Genomic DNA, 17,982 nt, shown 5'->3' with positions numbered 1-17,982 from the left:
ATTTACCCGCAATGGTCTTCTATTTACTTATCAAGAATTTACTCTAACCAACACTCCCACAGGTAAAATGTGCTTTTCCAGTTCTATGGGTAACAGCAACAGATCTGTTCCAAAGAGCTATTACTACTACAGTACCATATGTGATATAATACTGAAATCCATTTGTGGATGATATAGTTGGGAAGAAGTCATATCTTCAAACGAATTGATACTTAATCACCAATAAAGTTAAATAAATTTCTTTTAAGCTAATTCATTAATTCTATCCAGCTAAAAACTATGTTTAGAAAAGATTTAAAAAAAGACATTGATGTGAATTGTAGTTTCTGTAGACTTTCTCGCAAAACTTATGCGCCTTTATTTCTGAAAACATTGATGATAGGCCTACGTTTGGAAAAATGTATTGTTTGGTCACCCAGAAAACAACACACATAGAAACACTTATGTGTACTTGGTTAATCTTCACAAAGACCACGTTTTTTTGTTCCTGGTGGACTGATGAAGTTTCTGTTTGCTTTAGAGTCATATTGTCCTCTTAAAGAGACAGAGTCAATATTTGGCCTGTCTGCAGCATAGGTCTGCAGCTGCGGAGCGGATGCGTGTTACTTTAAAACCCGCATGACAGATAGTAGTGGAGAAAGTGGGCTGTGTGAGTTTGTCCTGCTCGTGCCTTTAACAGTCTCATGCTCCGCCATCGACCTTTGGATCTCGAAGCGGATAGGCAGCTCCGTCGTCCACGGTGGCAATTGGCTGCGCTCTTCTCCACTGGCTACAGCTGCTTCCGCACATCGTGGGCCAAACGCAGCAGACAGTGCGCGCACATACAGTCTTTTACATGCATGCACGCACGCTATGTGGAGTGAGTGCGTGCGATGCTGCTGGAGCCTAAAGTCCTTCTTACCGTGGCGCTGTCTCTTATTGAAATGTTTGAAGATTAACGAGGTCACCCGTGTCCTGTAGACCACAAGTTACTGCCAGCTGCACCCTGCAAGCCAGGAAGACGACAGCGTGTCGAGGCGGACCGGGAGGAAGGAAATACCGCTATATCTGCGTCGGGCTACCGCAGTGCACGTAATAATGACCGAGAAACGGATGTCGCGGTGGTATTTCGGGGGGCTTGCGTCCTGTGGAGCCGCCTGCTGCACGCATCCTCTGGATCTCCTCAAGGTGAGGAGCTAAAGGGAACAGTGAGTTTGTAACCCTCCTCCGGTGTGTAGAGTTAAGTGCAGGCCTGAACAACAGGCTACAGCTGTTTGCAGCAGTATTCATGGAGGACAGGCTTCACTACTCATATTACTGTGCCTGTTAGAAATCCTTGTGTGCAGTAAGCCTTTAGTTGGCCATGTCGTGCTCTGTGGTGTCACATTCCTCCTGCTGTAATGTGTGTTATGATGGCCAAGGCTGTTAATATATAGGGCACTAGTTAGGGCAAGTGAAACAGTCATTTGTGAAAAAATAAAAGAAAGTTGGATTAATTTTGAAGTACACATAATGTCTTAACGTTGCATTAGTTTTACATTTATTGAGATGGTTTAATTGAGATAAATATAATATGGTCCTTGTCAGATCTCACTGACCAAAGGGAATATTCGTGTTTCCCCCCTTATAAGCAGTCTGTGTGTGTGTGTGTCTCAGTGGGGTCATGCATGTTCATTGTTGTTGTTGTTAATCTTTGCCTCATGATGCAGCACATTCCCTACCCAATGCCAAAATCCTTACTCCCTTTACTTGTGCCCCTCTTTTGGTTTTGAAGACAGCAGCACAGGACTCTGATCAACCTAACTGGTCTAACTCAGGAAGTCATGTGGTGTGTCCTTATGTAGACCAGTAGGTCATCTGGAGTGCTTCCTTTCTGCCATGGCATGCTTGTTAGCTGGTGATGTCATATACAATTACAGTAGTAGAAGACTGAAGTTGCTTGAGACTTAATAAAGTCCTTACAGTTTATTTTTCCATGTACTACATACATCATTTTGTCGACCCATGTAATAGTTTTCAGTGTGGCCGTGTTACCTACTTGTGGTATTGAGATCAACCTTTAGGACTGATGAGTTTTTGCATGTGATTTTCATAAGACAATATTTGCAAACTATATAAGAAACAAAAAATAAACAATCCTGTATACAACTCAATTAGCAAAGATCTGTTTCTATCTATACAGTTATGTAACAGTTGAGGTCTGCGTTGTGTTGAATAACCAATGGCGATATAAGTCCATCCATCCATCCATCGTCAACCGCTTATCCTGCGTACAGGGTCGCGGGGGCTATATAAGTGTTATTGCAAAATCTGGGAAACAATGCACTTTCTGGAGTTAGAGTAGTCAGTGCCCCGTGCACACACTAAACAATACAATATGTTAGCTAGCTGCTACTTATCACAGTTAACAGTCCTGTTGTGAAAACCAGCACATGTAGCCATACATTAACACTGCGCATTAAACATGCACTACACATTAAAAATAAAAGTATGCAATGTTTACACCAATGTAGGGACACAAAACCTACCCTTAGTGTGGTGTTTACAGACTAAGACAATGGTGGCACATGGAGAAGCGTCTTGCTGCAGCTTGTAGATCAGGGTCCTAGGCGTGAGGGGGCGAGGCTTCGGGGGGCATGTCTACTGGCTGCAACTGGACCTTATTGGGCGCACACTGCGTCTCAAGACAGCAAGCACACCACAGTTAACCACAGGGTGTCGTTCTTTGCTTACTTGCAGACAGTACCAATGAACAAACCACAAAGTAGGCCTGCAAGGGGAATTATATAGTTCAACCCCGTTACACTTATTATCCAGAGAATAAGCCAGTAGGTCTGTCACCTCAAATAGTCTGACTATACAACATGATTTATTTATTTATATATACTTATTAAATTTTTGTATTCCACCTTACAAAAAATTTGCCACAGTTAGGGGGGCCAGACGGGGCTTATTATTATGGGGGCACTGGAACCCCCTCCTCCCCCCTTTAGAACAGCCAATGGTTATACATCTGCTCATCTAAAATGACAGATAAGAGCACTGCCTGGTGAAGCATGTTTGCTCACATTATTGAATCAAATTCTTTAAACCAGAGGTTCTTATAGTCTGGAGCGTGTTGGTTCGCAGCTTCTCCCGTCACAGCCTGAGCTAATATTCAAAAAGGATTGGGGATTAAATTAAATAATGCTAACCACATTAAATACTGTGGTTGTCATGTATTTCATGAGATCAAACTTTTCATGTTTCAAATCATGAGATCAAACTTTTCTTTAGGATCTAATTTTGTTCATGTTTAATTACAGCTTGCTCCGAATTATTTATTTGGGTCCCAGAGATTTCATCAGATGTATCGCCTAAATAGCACATTTGTTTTTTACTCTTGTGTAATATAACCGTTAATGGTCCAAAATGCATCACTTGAATAACGTTACCGCAAAAGTTTTACCCCGAGAGCAGTCATTGTAGAATGAAATTAAATGATGGGCACACAATTCACCTTTAAACTGAGCTGCTTTCTTACAAAGCTTAAAAAGCGATAATGCTCTACACTTACTGCATTCCTGTTAAAGCTAACAGCAGAGCAGCTAATTTAGAAGGACTTAGGTTGTAATTTAGAAGAGAGATTATTTGAATGTGGTTTTCAGCAGGGAAGTAGGGCATGACCAGACACGCATATCACATGGCACAGATTGCCTAGTCATGTTTTATTGGCTTCCTCTTATATCAGATAAGGTGCTCTATTGTTCTCCCAAACTGGTTCAGCAGAGTGTCAAGATTTGTCGGACCTCACCTAAAAAGCAATCTTTTAGCCAGGCACTTGTCATCTCATCTGGGTGTAATATTTCACCTCTGTATAAGTGCACGAGTGTCCCTGTGCACATACACATTAGCTTGCTAGTGGCTCAGTATGACATTGTCTTACCAACACTTTGCAGTTCACTTTATCATAGCTTTAAGGAAAATACCAGTTACATTTACAGTCAATTCAGCCTACATCTTAAACATTCTTGTTTCCCTCAGGATGAAATGTAATAACTGTAGTGATCCCTTAACCTTTTTATTTTTCCAACACTTTGGTTTATGGCCAAACACCTGCAAAACTAATGCCATACCTCAGCCACAGCTGCTTCTTTGTGTTGTAGTGCTCATGAGGGAAATTTATCTCTTTAAAGGTAAAGTCAGACAGGGTTTCCCCAGGTCAGGTTTAGGGTTATTTGCAGAGCTAAACTAAGGCAAAGATCACAGCCAGTGACTCTCCAAAGTTAAACTCTGTCTCTCTTCCCTGTCTGTTTGGTTGACTAGACTGACACAGCTGCCTTGATAAGTCTGAACTCTGTGGTCTATCTACAAGGTCAAGATTAGCTTTGTTTTGTTTTAGAAAGACTAATCCGATCAGAAATAATAACATGTGACAACATTCCTTAGTTAAGCATTAGAGTTCAACATCCAATAAGATATTTAGGCCCGTAGAGAATTACCTGGTTTGGGGTACATTTTAGACTCCATAGGGATACATATTGTATACCAAAAAGTGATCAGTTTGCATGTGTTATCACTCCAACACAACATCCTTCTATAAGCGAGGAATCTTTGTGTGTCTGTATTTATATTAGCTGTTAAGGTCAGTGGAGGTGATGCAGAGGTACAGGGTGATGATGACCCTAGTCACGTTGATGAGGAGGGAGAGAAGAAAGAGGAGGAGCTGCAGGAGCCACAGGAGAAGGAGAAGGACAATAGAACCAGAAAAAACAGTGACAGGGGCAGTGTGCAGGGCTGAGTAGGTAATCATATGTAGAGATACAATTAGAAAATGTATTATTGTTAGTCATATTTATTACTGATCTTCTTCTCATGTGTGTGTATATAGCTGTACAATCAGTCCAGCACAGGGGAAGCTAGCAAGGGAGAGGCCTACTCAAAGCTGAAGATGAGGGATTTGATTTTTATGCAAACACACACACACACTGCTCTATGTTATGGGACTGTATTGTAGTTTTTGATTATATTTAACTAATTTAGCACTCTTAACAGGCTGTACACATGACATGTTGGTGGCAGTTGTATACTGTATCTTACGCTGGGCATATTTGAAATATTTGCTACGTTCCCTAGCTATGATATTAGTTTTATTAACAAATTAAACTCAATCAGCAACAGAAAACTACTTCCTAAAAGAGAAAGCAAGCATGTAAGAAGATTTAACTGAAAACACAAAACTGAACACTTAAATTAGTAAAAAACTTTTAACACCCTTTCTCCTCTTAGGGAGTAAACAAGAGCCTACAGCTCCACTCTGCTGTCTGACCCTAACTGGTGCACTGACCCCATAGGGGTCATTTACACAGGGGATGCTGGGGACATGTCCCCACCACATTTTGAAAGATTTTATTCCCATCACTTTTTGAAAGTATTTGTTAAAAATGTTCTGAAAAATAGCTTGCACCAAGAAATTTTAACTAACAAATGAAAATGCTTTGAGAAATGGTTTATTTGCACAATAAGAAAATATGCAATACAATATAGTTTTCCCTCATAAAAACAGACATTTCCACTGTAAATGGGAGCAGAATGTCTCCAGGATGCAGGAAATTACGAGTTTAATGCACAAAATCTTGTGCAGGGGGACCTCCAGACCTCCATATTTCCGCATCAAATATTTAATTTAAATAGTGCTAAAAATCTTCATGTCTTGTTCTCATGCATCAGCACCAAATGTATCATCATGCCACTAATCTGAGCCCTTATGTCCCCACCACTTTTTGAAATGGCTGATTTTGTCCCCATCACTTTTTTAAAGCAAAATTTGTAAAAACATGCAATGCAATTAAAATACATAGTCTAAAAAAAGTAACTTAAGAAAAAAAAAACAAGCTACTGATTATAAAATGGCCGAAAAACGTGCATGCACCAATCAGTAACTTTAACAACTTTTAACACATTTTCCGTTCTCTCCCTGACAAAAGAGGAGAGAGACTAAATCATGCCTGCATGTGTGTTGCCTCAGCAGGGATGATATTACAAGAGAAAATTTGATCTACAAGAGAAAACAGATCTGAAAGCAACACAGAATGCCTGAGATCTGCACTTACTTATATTCTATTATATTTATATATTATGAAACGTCAAGTATTGCTTGAATTTTCCTTTTACATAAATAAAAACATTTCCACCATAAATTGGTACAGAAACTTTCACCAGAATGCAGGAAATTAAGTGTTTAATGATCAATATTTCCAGGGGGAGGCCCCCCCAGACCCCCTGCTCATATAACTCGGCATTGAGGATATCTTTAAAACCACTGTTTAAGGATCTTTTCGTCTAATTTTCATAAGCTTAATATTGCGTGTTGTGATGTCTCGTGAGCTAAGTGTCTCTTCACAACCCTTATTTAAGCCCCTACGCCGCCACCACTTTTCAACACAAAGTGACGCACTTGCATATACCCGTGACTCGCAGTACAAAATGAAAAGGTAAACTTTGTGTAGACACCAGCAAATGTGTAGTCACAATAAACCTGTATTATAAACCACATTACTGATTTTGCTTGTGCAATGATTAGTTCTCCCAAATCTCAGCCTAAGTGAGCTGAGAGGAAGCTTTGGAACTTGAAGCTTTAACAAAGTCAGGGACTAAATGTTTAACTTGCTGTCTGACTTGGTGTTGAAACCAGTGTGTGGTGATTAAAGTGAGCAAAAATAGACAAAATGACTGAAAAAATTATGAACAATAAGACTGGTGATGAGGCAGGAAAAGCATTGTGTTTTGAAGGGGTTAGTGCACTTCAAACTCAAATACTGATTAGACAGAGGACAAAGGCCACATTGTAGAGCTGTTCTACAATAACACACACACACACATGCACACACACACACACACACACACACACGGGTTAAGACACTGAGAAAACATGTGTAAATTATAACTGCCAGTGTTAAACATTACTCTCTTGCTGCACCAATTTGAGTTGGTGCTTTTCTCACATATACTATATTGCCAAATGTTTAGGAAACCCCTCCGAATCATTGAATTCAGGTATTCCAATCACTTCCGTGGCCACATTTGTATAAAATCAAGCACCTAGGCATGCAGACTGCTTCTATAAACATTTGTGAAAGACTGGGTCGCTCTCAGGAGTTCAGTGAATTCAAGCGTGGTACTGTGATAGGTTACCACCTGTGCAATAAGTCCATTCATGAAATTTCCTCACTATTAAATATTCCACGGTCAACTGTTAGTGGTATTATAACAAAGAGGAAGCGATTGTGAACAACAGAAACTCAGCCACTTAAGATAACAGAGGGGGTCAGCGCATGCTGAGGCGAACAGTGCGCCGAAGTCACCAACTTTCTGCTGAGTCAGTAGCTACAGACCACCAAACGTCATGTGGCCTTTTGGATTAGCTCAAGAACAGTGCGTAGAGAGCTTCATGGAATGGGTTTCCATGGCCGAGCAGCTGCACCCAAGCCTTACATCACCAAGTGCAATGCAAAGCATCTGATGCGGTGGTGTAAAGCACGCCGCCACTGGACACTAGTGCAGTGGAGACCTGTTCTCTGGAGTGACAAATCGTGCTTCTGTCTGGTGATCCGATGGATGAGTCTAGGTTTGACAGTTGCCAGGAGAACAGTAATTGCCTGACTGCATTGTGCCAAGTGTAAATTTTGGTGGAGGGGGGATTATGGTGTGGTGTTGTTTTTCAGGGGTTGGGCTTGGCCCCTTAGTTCCAGTGAAAGGAACTGTTCATGCTTCAGCATACCAAGACAGTTTGGACAATTTCATGCTCCCAAAGTTGTGGAAACAGTTTGGGGATAGCTCCTTCCTATTCCAACATGACTGTGCACCAGTGCACAAAGCAAGGTCCATAAAGACATGATGAGCGGGTTTGGTGTGGAGAACTTGACTGGCCTGCACAGAGTCCTGACCTCAACCTGATAGAACACCTTTGAGATGAATTGGAGTGGAGATTGTCAGTCCATCTTGTCCAACATCTGTGCCTGACCTCACAAATGCACTTCTAGAAGAATGGTCAAAAATTCTTAAATTTTGTGGACAACCTTCCCAGAAGAGTTGACGCTCTTTTAGCTGCAAAGGGTGGGCCAACTCCATATTATACCGTACAGATTAAGAACGGGACGTCATTAAACTTCATGTAAAGGTAGGCGGCCCAAAACTTTTTGCAATGTAGTGTATGTATTATGTCCTAGTGTTATAGTCAAGACCGCCCAAACTGAGCCCAAGTCAAGACCAAGAACAGAGTTTATCGAGACCGCGACAAGACCAAGACTTTTAGGGGCTGAGAGCAGTTGAGACCAAGACCAGTTCCATGCATTGCATGGCACACAATAAAATGTGGAAAGAGATCATAGGTACTTTTTTTTTAATCTGAACTATTATGTTCTCTGTCAATCAGGGAAAATAACCCTGACAAAGTCATAGTGATGTCATCAGTGACTACATCTCTTCAACAGAAAGCCTGTGTTACAAACTGGATGTGTGGAGTTTGAAAGACGTGTGTGTTTACCAGGCAGCAGGGATCTACCTAAAGATGCTATTTAGTTGCATTATGGGAAACGTATCTCGGCCTTTGCTGATTAGATTTGGTCATTCCTTTTAATGGACGTATGATACTAAATCACTGGCCCTTTAAGAGGTGGCACATTTAGCCCTTTGACACATTTAGTTGCCTAAATATTTTAACTGGTCTCTAAGTTACCCCACAAGAAAGAACAAAGAGAAAAAGTTACTGAGGTTGCTCGGTCAGCCCCAACTGGACCACATGTTGTCTATGTCTTGGTATTGAAAATGACACCATTGTTGCCACATGACTTTCTTTCCAGGTACACCTGCAGACACAGCAGGAGGTGAAGATGAGGATGATGGGGATGGCTGTTCATGTGGTGAAGAGCGACGGTGTGCTGGCTCTTTATAACGGCCTCTCTGCCTCACTTTGCAGACAGGTATGTGTGTCTGTGTGTATGCTGAAGTCTGTTCTTGAAATTCTGTGTGTGTTGTGTTCATTAGTTTGTCATTTTTATTTTCTATTTAACCTGGTAGGTCCCATTGGGGGTGGAAACCTCTTTTGCCAATGAGACCAGGCCAAGACTATAGCAATAAAAAGTTGCAGACAAAACAATACAAAATCAGACACCAGCCAAAACTACACTGAAACGGATGATAATACTAAAATAAGCCTAAAGGTGGGCTAAGAACAGACTTAGTTAAGAATGGAGGCAATTTCCATATAGTTTATAATAGTCTTAAATTCAGACAATTTTTAGTTTGAAGGGCTTCAACAGCACTATGTGACACTGATTATTGCTCTTTTTTTAGTTTGACTGCGTCAGTGTTAATAGTTATGCCATGTTTTCTGTTATAATGGGTTTGCTGATTGCTCTCTGCACTCAGCAGTCTGTGTATAAGACATGTTCTTGCTCTTGTAGTCAAACATAAAATCAAAATATGATCATCTCATACCCTCGTATGATTTTAGTATCCTTTTCATAACCTACAGGATGATTGTATAGATTATATTGCGGTAGACACTGGCTGGTATTGGCATAATAATGATAATAAAATTAATCTGTTTTATTAATACAGCACCTTTCAAAACAAAGTTACAAAGTGCTTTACATTGTTAAAGCAGGATTAAACATTTCAGGACTGCAAGGAGACAAATAAAATCAGATTATTGAAAATAATACACAAATAAAACACCCAACAATAGAATAATAATAATAAAAACAATAGTAATAATGAAGATGAGAGATATGTTGGAAATATTACAGTGTGCTAGCATTAATTAAAGATCTTTTTTAAGATAAATTTTGAGAAGTTATTAAGAAAAATTAGTCCACATTGCGTTCTTCAGTGTACATGACTCAGTTTTTTCTTAAACAGAAATAAAGTTTGAGTAAAATAAATTTTTTCTGGTTAGAGGAAGAGTGGGAGTATGACAGACCACATTAGAACAGGTTTTTGGGTATATTTTGTGTAAAAGGTTCCTTCAAATGTTGTTTCAGTAGGTTTCCTAGTTACTGTTATTAAAAGGCCAAAATGTTGTGGCTGCAGGATACTGTCAATAGATCAATAGTTTTATAAAGAGGACAGCAGTGTGTCCAGCAAGTCTGTTGATGTTGCAGGAGATTAAACATGATTGGAGGGAGAAAGAGAAGTTTGAATCGCAGCCACTGGATAGTGATGATGAAGAGTAGGATACGTTTTATCCTGTAAACACTGCATCCTGTTTAGCTTCTGTCCTCAGACTTAAATAAACCTTAGACTCATTATTTTTACCTCCTCTCCACTTGTCTCGTCTCTTCTCCTCTCAGATGTCCTATTCCCTCACCAGATTTGCCATCTATGAGACAGTGAGGGACATGATGGGCAGCACAAGCCAGGGCCCCATGCCCTTTTACCAGAAGGTCGTGCTGGGAGCCTTTGGAGGTGAGAACTCACAAACACACACACACGTAGTGTCACTCATACAGGATTGTGTGCCAACAAGATTACTCTGCCAACAGGTTTCACTGGTGGGTTTGTTGGCACGCCGGCAGACATGGTGAACGTCAGGTAACGCGCCATGATACAATTCAGTCTCTCATTAACATATACACACAAATTCTTCTAAACAAGCAAACTGTTTGTGGTTAGACATGAGCTTAGCAAATAGTGTATTCAAAAGATCTGAACAGTTTGTGCTTCTAGGATGCAGAATGACATGAAACTACCACCAGAACTGAGGAGAAAGTGAGTAGTTGTGAGTTACTCGGCTAAAAGATTTCAGTTTGACGTTCTTTTCATAATTTAACCCTGAATGTGTTTTGTTCTTTCAGCTACAAACATGCCATTGATGGGCTCTTCAGAGTCTTCAGAGAAGGTAAATCCCAAGCCAAATATTGTCCAATATGTAACTTCATGTAAAGCACAGGCTGGCATCATGTGTGACCTCTGACCTGTGTCCTGTCCAACAGAGGGTGTGAGGAGACTGTTCTCAGGAGCCACTATGGCCTCCAGCAGAGGAGCGATGGTCACTGTGGGACAGGCAAGTCACAGCACTATGTGATGAGATGATTTATGATCAGGAACCCTTTTTTGGCATTTCAGGTATGCAGTTTACTTAAAGAGACCCAAGGGAACATCTGTCTCTCTATTTTTATATTGTACTTTATTCTACCAGGGCTAGCACAATTACAAGTTAGATACATTTTTCTTAAATACATTAGGAAGATATTTATTAGTCATGTCAAACTAAGAATCCATCTGTAAGTCCTTTTTAATAAGATAATGGAATTAAATTAAAAGTACATTAATTAATCAATACTGGATCAATTTCCAACAGACTGCTTGTTCAATGCATAATGCATGCTTTTCTTCATCAAATCAACATGCAGCTTTGTAGGGGTCTTCATAAATATTTCAAACCACCCTTTATGCTAAATATCCCCAAAATCAGTTGTCAGTTCCTTCTTATCATTTGGTGGTGGTCATCTGAATGCTAGAGTGTCTATATTTATTTGTTTTTTTTTTACTTCCATTGGGCCAAATACTGAAATTAAAAAATGTCACACTTTTGACAGGTTGATATTTTTGCTATGTTTTTGACGGATTGCATAGCTTTTTTTTAAATACATAAAGGCCAGTTAAGGAACTTGCCAAAATCTAACTACTAACTGCACACATTATTTTCACAAGGTTTTTTTTAAAAAAATGGCAAATTGAGGCCAAATTTTGGTGATGGATCTCACAGCTTCCAAAAGCTAAGAGGTCAGTTACTGTACTGGCATGATTTTCTGTTGCTCATTACACTGTTTTCTGGAGGTCAAACTGTGTTGAGGATGAAGGATTGGGCGTTCAGCCAGCTGCATGTAGTAAAGAGATATAAATACATCAGCACAGATTATTTGTTTTTGTTTTTTTTACCATGCCACACATTTTTCTCCTTTTTCCCCATCTTTAGTTGGCGTGTTATGACCAGGCCAAGCAGCTCGTGCTGGGAACAGGCATGATGGGCGACAACATACTCACACACTTTCTCTCCAGCTTCATTGCTGTAGGTATCAGGTTTTATTTGTGTGCCCTGGAAGCCTGAGTGACTCAGTGTAAAGTTGACAGGGCTCTTTTGTGAAGTGATGAACTGTTCCTCTACAGCAGAGGTTACTAATAGGCGCACCGCGGTCCGGATCCGGACCCAGCCGCCGTATTGTCCGGACCTGATCTATTATTGAGAATTACTACCTTATGACAGAGCGTTTCTATTTTAACCCGCACAGCTTTTCTAGCATTTACTGTACTGGTTTAGCGGCCCGGGAAACTCTCCGACCGCACGTGTTCCAGTCATCTTATGTGATGCTGCTCAGCCAATCAGATCTGTGCATTCTGATGAGCATTACCAGAGCCGTTAACGGCCCTGAGCATTGCGAGTCGAGGCCGTGAGTGAGATACACAGAGGAAGAGAGGAGATGAAAGAGAAAAGATACTTCACAGGGCTTTTAAGCAAGAATGTACAGATTCTCACATGTATTCTTCCCACGGGCAGTTCAGAATCAGAATATCTCATATAGCTCCAATCCTAGCCAGAGCTCACGTTTCTCACTGAACAAGAGGAAGTAGGGAAGTGGTAGCTATATAAGGGGAATGAAAGAGAAGAGGAGGCAATAAAGCTGTTCATTGTAAAGACATGTTGAGTGTTAATTATAAAATTGGCTGAGACTGAACTTCAATCAGTCAAAGCTACAGTTTTATTATTTTTTCTGAAATTGAACAAAAAATTAAATTAATTTATTTTAAGATGCAAATTTACAAAAACTTTTTTTAAATGCAGCCTTTAGTTTACTTAGATTTAGAATTTATTATGAGTAGTTATTTATTATACCTTCAGTTTTATGTGAAAATCATTGCCCAAATGTCATTTTTGAGCTTTGATGCTTCCATAGTAATTAAGAGCGAATAATTGAAGCTCAGTGGTCCCGTTATGGTGATTGTTTTAACGCGATAGAGAGCGCTCCATTTATTTATTCTCATAGCTAGGCCAACAGAGTGATTATTACCAAATCTTTTTTTTAACTTTGTTATGGCAAGACTAGCAGACCCAAGTACAGGACTAAGAAAGGGGAAAAATATTTATTGCAGGTTAAAAGGATCGGATATTGAGCAGCGCAAGAGCGAGGCAGAGTGAAAATAGATGCGTGCCGAACCGGTTTGCAGGTTGCTGTGCAGAGCAGGGGGAACCGTAGCTGAGAGTCCAGACTGACAGAGTCTGATCCGAGCAGGTCCAGAGCAGAATCCGGGAATAGTTTCGCGGGCGGGGGTCCAGGCGGAGAGCGCACAGGATGAGCGTATTTTCGGTAGCGGAACTAAATCTAACACGTTATTATGCAAAATTGTCTTTTGACTTTAATTATAGCGACTAAATGCTCTTCTTCTACAATCGGCCTAATATACAGTAATTAGGCTTATTTAAATGTGTTCATTGTGTTGCTGTTTGTTTCCAGCCTACAGTTCACTGATTAATTTTAAAATGTAGGAAATTTGACTGATCTGATCTGTAATGAAATTAAGCAATTGTTAAATGAGTAAACACCATAACTTCCACACTACTGCAGTCATCACTCAGTTTAAAGTGCTCCCACACAGCTGAGGGCTTCTTTGGTTTTCCCATTGATGTGATCTGGAGCATTATGTTCACTGCTGTCAGCGTGGAGGTCAGGCGCGCGAAAAAAACCCCTTAATAATCGGATCTCATAATTGAAAATAGAATGTGTACCCAATGGTCGAATATTTGGGTCCAGCCCTACCGATTTGACCTTTTTATATACAGTCAGTTGTTAACTGAAAGCATATGTTGATACAACTAGGCTACACATTATGGTAAGTTACTGAAAGTTGATGATCCGGACCTTTGCTTTGTGAAATTTTTCTAACTGGACCTCTTTGAATTTTAAACCCTGCTATACAGGGAGGCTGTGCTACATTCTTGTGTCAACCTCTGGATGTACTAAAGACGAGGCTGATGAACTCAAAGGGAGAGTACACAGTGAGTATACCTTGGCATTGTCTCCTCTAATCCGTTCATCCTTGTGAGTTTATCCAATTTTTTTATTTCTCAGTGTTCATTCTAATCTAGTGTATCTCTCTCTCTTATTAGGGGGTGACTCATTGCTTACGAGAAACTGCCAAGCTGGGTCCGCTGGCGTTTTACAAGGTAATGAACAGTGCTAGAGACTAATCATTAATGGCATTGTGGCTATTTAGTGCCAGTTTTAATCAGAGGTTCTTGATTACATGTAATCTATATGAATTAAGCTGTAATTTCATACAAAATTGTAAAGTAAAAAGACATTGAGTGCTGTCTCCTGAATATTTTTAGGAAAGTTGGACCAAGTGCCCATTGACTATGGTATAAGGGCTGACAATGGTGCAAAGGTGAAATTTAACTATGTAATTAAGGGGCACAACAGTAGCCGACAAGTAGTCATTTCGTAACAACTATGGGCAATAGGCTACATCTTATGAGAATACTATAAATAAATCATGTAGAATGTGCTTAAACATGCTATTGCATATCATTATTGTCTGAAATGTAAAAATAAAAAAGAGAGATGAATTCAGGTGCAGAAGTCACTACCAGTGAAGGTGTGTAATAATTTAATACTTGTACACATAGGGCTGGGCAATAAAACAAAAATGATATTTGCAATATGATTTTTAGGCCCGACACCCAACAGCCGAAGATTCGATGCTTTGATGGGCGGTGCCTGATTCGACTGTCAATCTCATAGTCTTTGCAGAGAAACATGGATCATGCCATTTTGGCGATATGGGGGTGCTCAGCATCTGATTTTACACAGAACTACCAGTTTTCTCCCAATAAGTTAATATACAGCCTATTACAAAACATATTTCAACGTTTAATGCTGTAAATAAACATGTAAAAAGAATAAAACTTTCAATAAATGTTATTAAAAGTGCAAGTGTAAGTTGAATGAAGAGAGACTGCAACTCTGCAGCTTCTCAAGATTAAAGCGGAGCTACCGTGTGTACCTCAAATTTGTGAAGTCATCCACTGTTTGGCATATAGTGTTTGTCACGTTCTGACCATAAAGAAAAGTTTAGCCACAAAATTAACCATCTGGTTTCTTAAATTTTCACTCAGGAGCAAAAATCAGCTTTTACACTGGAAAGAAATGATGATTTAACATTTATTGTGATAATTATCGATATCAAATGATATGAATTTTTTTATCGTCATATCAAATTTGGCCATATTGCCCAGCCCTAAGTACACACCTATTTGTCCTCATTGTCCTTTTAAGAGATGGGGAAAGTCTTACAGGCATGTGTACATCGACCATAAGCTATGAAATTACTTTTAGCCTGTTACATAATAGTGATTGAGTGAATCAATGAATGTTTTGAATGACGCCATTACTCATCGGACAGTATACACATGCATGTATGAAGCATTTTAAGATCAAGTTATAATTTAAAGTCCAACTGAAATGAAATTACATGTTTCTTCAAAGCCACACAGCATCCAGATGTATTTGTAATGTATAAGTCCTGTGTTCTTTTGAGGAAACAGCAGTATCCAGAAGGGAGAAATTTATGTACTGTATGTCAAGTGTGATAAATGACCTGCATGTACAGCAGCTGGCAACCCACCTTAATGATAAAGTACCTGTTTTATACTAAAGTACTTAATAGGCATAGTAGCTTTAAATTGACGGATGTAACGGGAGAAAACTACAAATGCTAATCTAATGCCAAATGTTTGTTGCAGGGTCTCGTCCCCGCAGGGATCCGCTTGATTCCTCACACAGTACTCACCTTCATCTTCCTTGAGCAGCTGAAGAAGTACTTTGGCATTCGCATCATCTCCTGAGCATGCTCGGTGACTGCCGCTCTCCAAACCATCCACCGACACTGCCGCACACATCACCCCGTGAAGGGGGCAGAAAGGGAATCATGTACAGTTTACTATGGGCTCGTGCATGTTTCCGTTCGCTCTACCTCTGTCTCACAACTACAGACGAAATGATTTTGATAATTTTATATATATATATATATATAAAATTATCAAAATAATCTTTTTTTTTTTTTTTTTTTTTTTTTTTTTTTTTTTTTTAGGGCATTAGTACACCAACTTTTGGAAGGGGCAACTACTAGAATTAACAGACAGAAATGCTTAATATAAGTGGTGTAACTGGGTAATTAGAATGACCATGACATTTAGAGAGTTTAAAATTAGCTCTAGCAGATGTTTACTGTAGTTGTCCAGTATAATTTCAGGTACGATTAGTTACAGGATGAGACGTACTGATAGAAGGAGCACTTCAACACTTGTCATGTTGATGACCGTCGAAATATTGGTTTGAACTAATTCCAGATCAGATATTGGGATTTATGTTTTAATCTCAGCAGTAATTAAACCCAGTTCAGCAGTGGTGTTCGGTGCCTTCAGAGCCCACACCAGTGTTTTTGATTATGGCTTAAAAAGGTTTGTGCCAGGAATGTGATTCCTGTTACTTTATTGGTGTCATATTAGGCCAAGACTGAGTTTATGATTTAGCAGAGGTTCAATGGGGGTTCTGATGATCTAAAATTTTCCCAAAATCCATTACTAACACATGACTGCACAAACCGTTATGCAAATGCATAGTAATCATTCCCAACAGTGGTGACCAAGTGTGAGGCACCCTGAATTTACCAGAGTTGATTTATTTGTTTGTTGTTTCTTCACTAAATTAATGTTTTAGAGCTGGAAATCAACTACTAGCAGGTTAGCATGTAACATGCAACTTTTACCTGATTCTCCTTTACATCATTCCGATCCTCTGTCATCATATCGAGAAGAGGACCAAGCTTGTTTGTCTGCTGTTTTTAAGTAAATGGGAGTTTGTGTGGAAACTGTGAAGCAGGGAGAGCACATTTGGCAGTGGGTCTTTTTTTCCAGTCATAGTGAAATTCTGTATGACCACTTGTTCTTACTGTTTGAATAGAGATGCCTGTTGAGAAGCCTGAAGAGAACTGCTCTACTGTACAAGTGTACATGTAGCATTTCCATCTGTGATGGGATCATTTAGCTGAATGCATGTCTGACTTTATGACTCAGGATGCTACTCTGTTTTATAAGGCACTTTATTAAAATCGCTGGACTCATACTGATTAACCTGCTGTGTAGAAACACATGCTCCATACTAAAGCGTGTTCTAAAAGTAAAAATGGAAATGTTTTCAGATGTTGTCAGTGGTTCCAATTGAGGGCAATCTGATGTTTTGTGACTCTTTTCAGTTACAATAAGTTTGACCTTTGTTCAGTGATAAAATGAAATCTGTGTTTCCTCTGTTGACAGACACCTTGTCAAGTCATGTTGCCTTACAGTATGTGTCCTCCAGGGGGCAGTTTAGTAGCGTGTGAATAATGTTGATACCTTCATCCTAGTGTACATTTAAAAAGAGACACAAACAGGGAGCAACCTCAGATAGACTGTCTATATCTGCTCATTCTTATGTTCATGCTTCCCTCAACAATGTGAGGACTGTAGATCAGCCACAGTAAGTAACAAATGAAACTGGAGGGACCCACAGCTCTGGGTGTTGCAAATTTGCATTTTGTAGATCACGAACTAATGATACATAAAATTAAAATACTAATGTGAAAATACAAGCTTTTCGTGCTGTTTGACTGTCTTTTTTTGATAATACAGTATCTGACATTTATTTATTTATTTTATATTAACATTTTATAAATCAACTGCAAGCCCTCTGGGCAGAGTTTAATCCACATTATAAAACATTTGTTTCTGTGTGCTGCTGCCGCGGGCTTGCTGACTGAATCAGGCTTCACCCTCATCAGAACAAGACATATTTTAATGATTGCTCCACCAGTCTTTCATACCACCCCACAGACCTAAGATAAGAATTACGGCCTCCCACCTGGCAGGACCATCCACAGTTAAGTGCTAATATGCAGCTGTAATGATGAATGTGTGACTCCGTTCCT

General features: G+C 39.7%; 1 protein-coding gene across 1 annotated transcript; it reads left to right on the top strand.

Annotated features, from left to right (window-relative positions):
- The first annotated feature begins 661 nt into the window (after positions 1-661).
- On the top strand, positions 662-17,646 carry slc25a10 (solute carrier family 25 member 10). The gene is made up of 11 exons (XM_038714046.1): positions 662-1,167; positions 8,820-8,939; positions 10,311-10,425; positions 10,503-10,551; positions 10,687-10,728; positions 10,815-10,858; positions 10,953-11,023; positions 11,939-12,031; positions 13,937-14,014; positions 14,126-14,182; positions 15,761-17,646. Exons 1-11 carry the CDS (start codon positions 1,078-1,080, stop codon positions 15,860-15,862), a joined length of 861 nt encoding a protein of 286 aa, XP_038569974.1. The 5' UTR covers positions 662-1,077; the 3' UTR covers positions 15,863-17,646.
- Positions 17,647-17,982: the final 336 nt, after the last annotated feature.

This window comes from Micropterus salmoides, unplaced genomic scaffold, assembly GCF_014851395.1.
Source record: "Micropterus salmoides isolate LMB-PRFRI ecotype aquatic unplaced genomic scaffold, ASM1485139v1 Ms_hic_scaffold_12, whole genome shotgun sequence".
Classification (NCBI taxonomy): Eukaryota; Metazoa; Chordata; class Actinopteri; order Centrarchiformes; family Centrarchidae; genus Micropterus; species Micropterus salmoides.
This window is presented reverse-complemented; position numbering and strand designations above follow the sequence as displayed.

Bases quoted from the DNA above. Each gene is read 5' to 3' on its own strand.
- slc25a10 (XM_038714046.1), top strand. From the start codon at position 1,078: ATGACCGAGAAACGGATGTCGCGGTGGTATTTCGGGGGGCTTGCGTCC. The intron at 12,032-13,936 runs GTAGGTATCAGG...CCTGCTATACAG, and splicing joins TTCTCTCCAGCTTCATTGCT to GGAGGCTGTGCTACATTCTT. The intron at 14,015-14,125 runs GTGAGTATACCT...CTCTCTTATTAG, and splicing joins ACTCAAAGGGAGAGTACACA to GGGGTGACTCATTGCTTACG.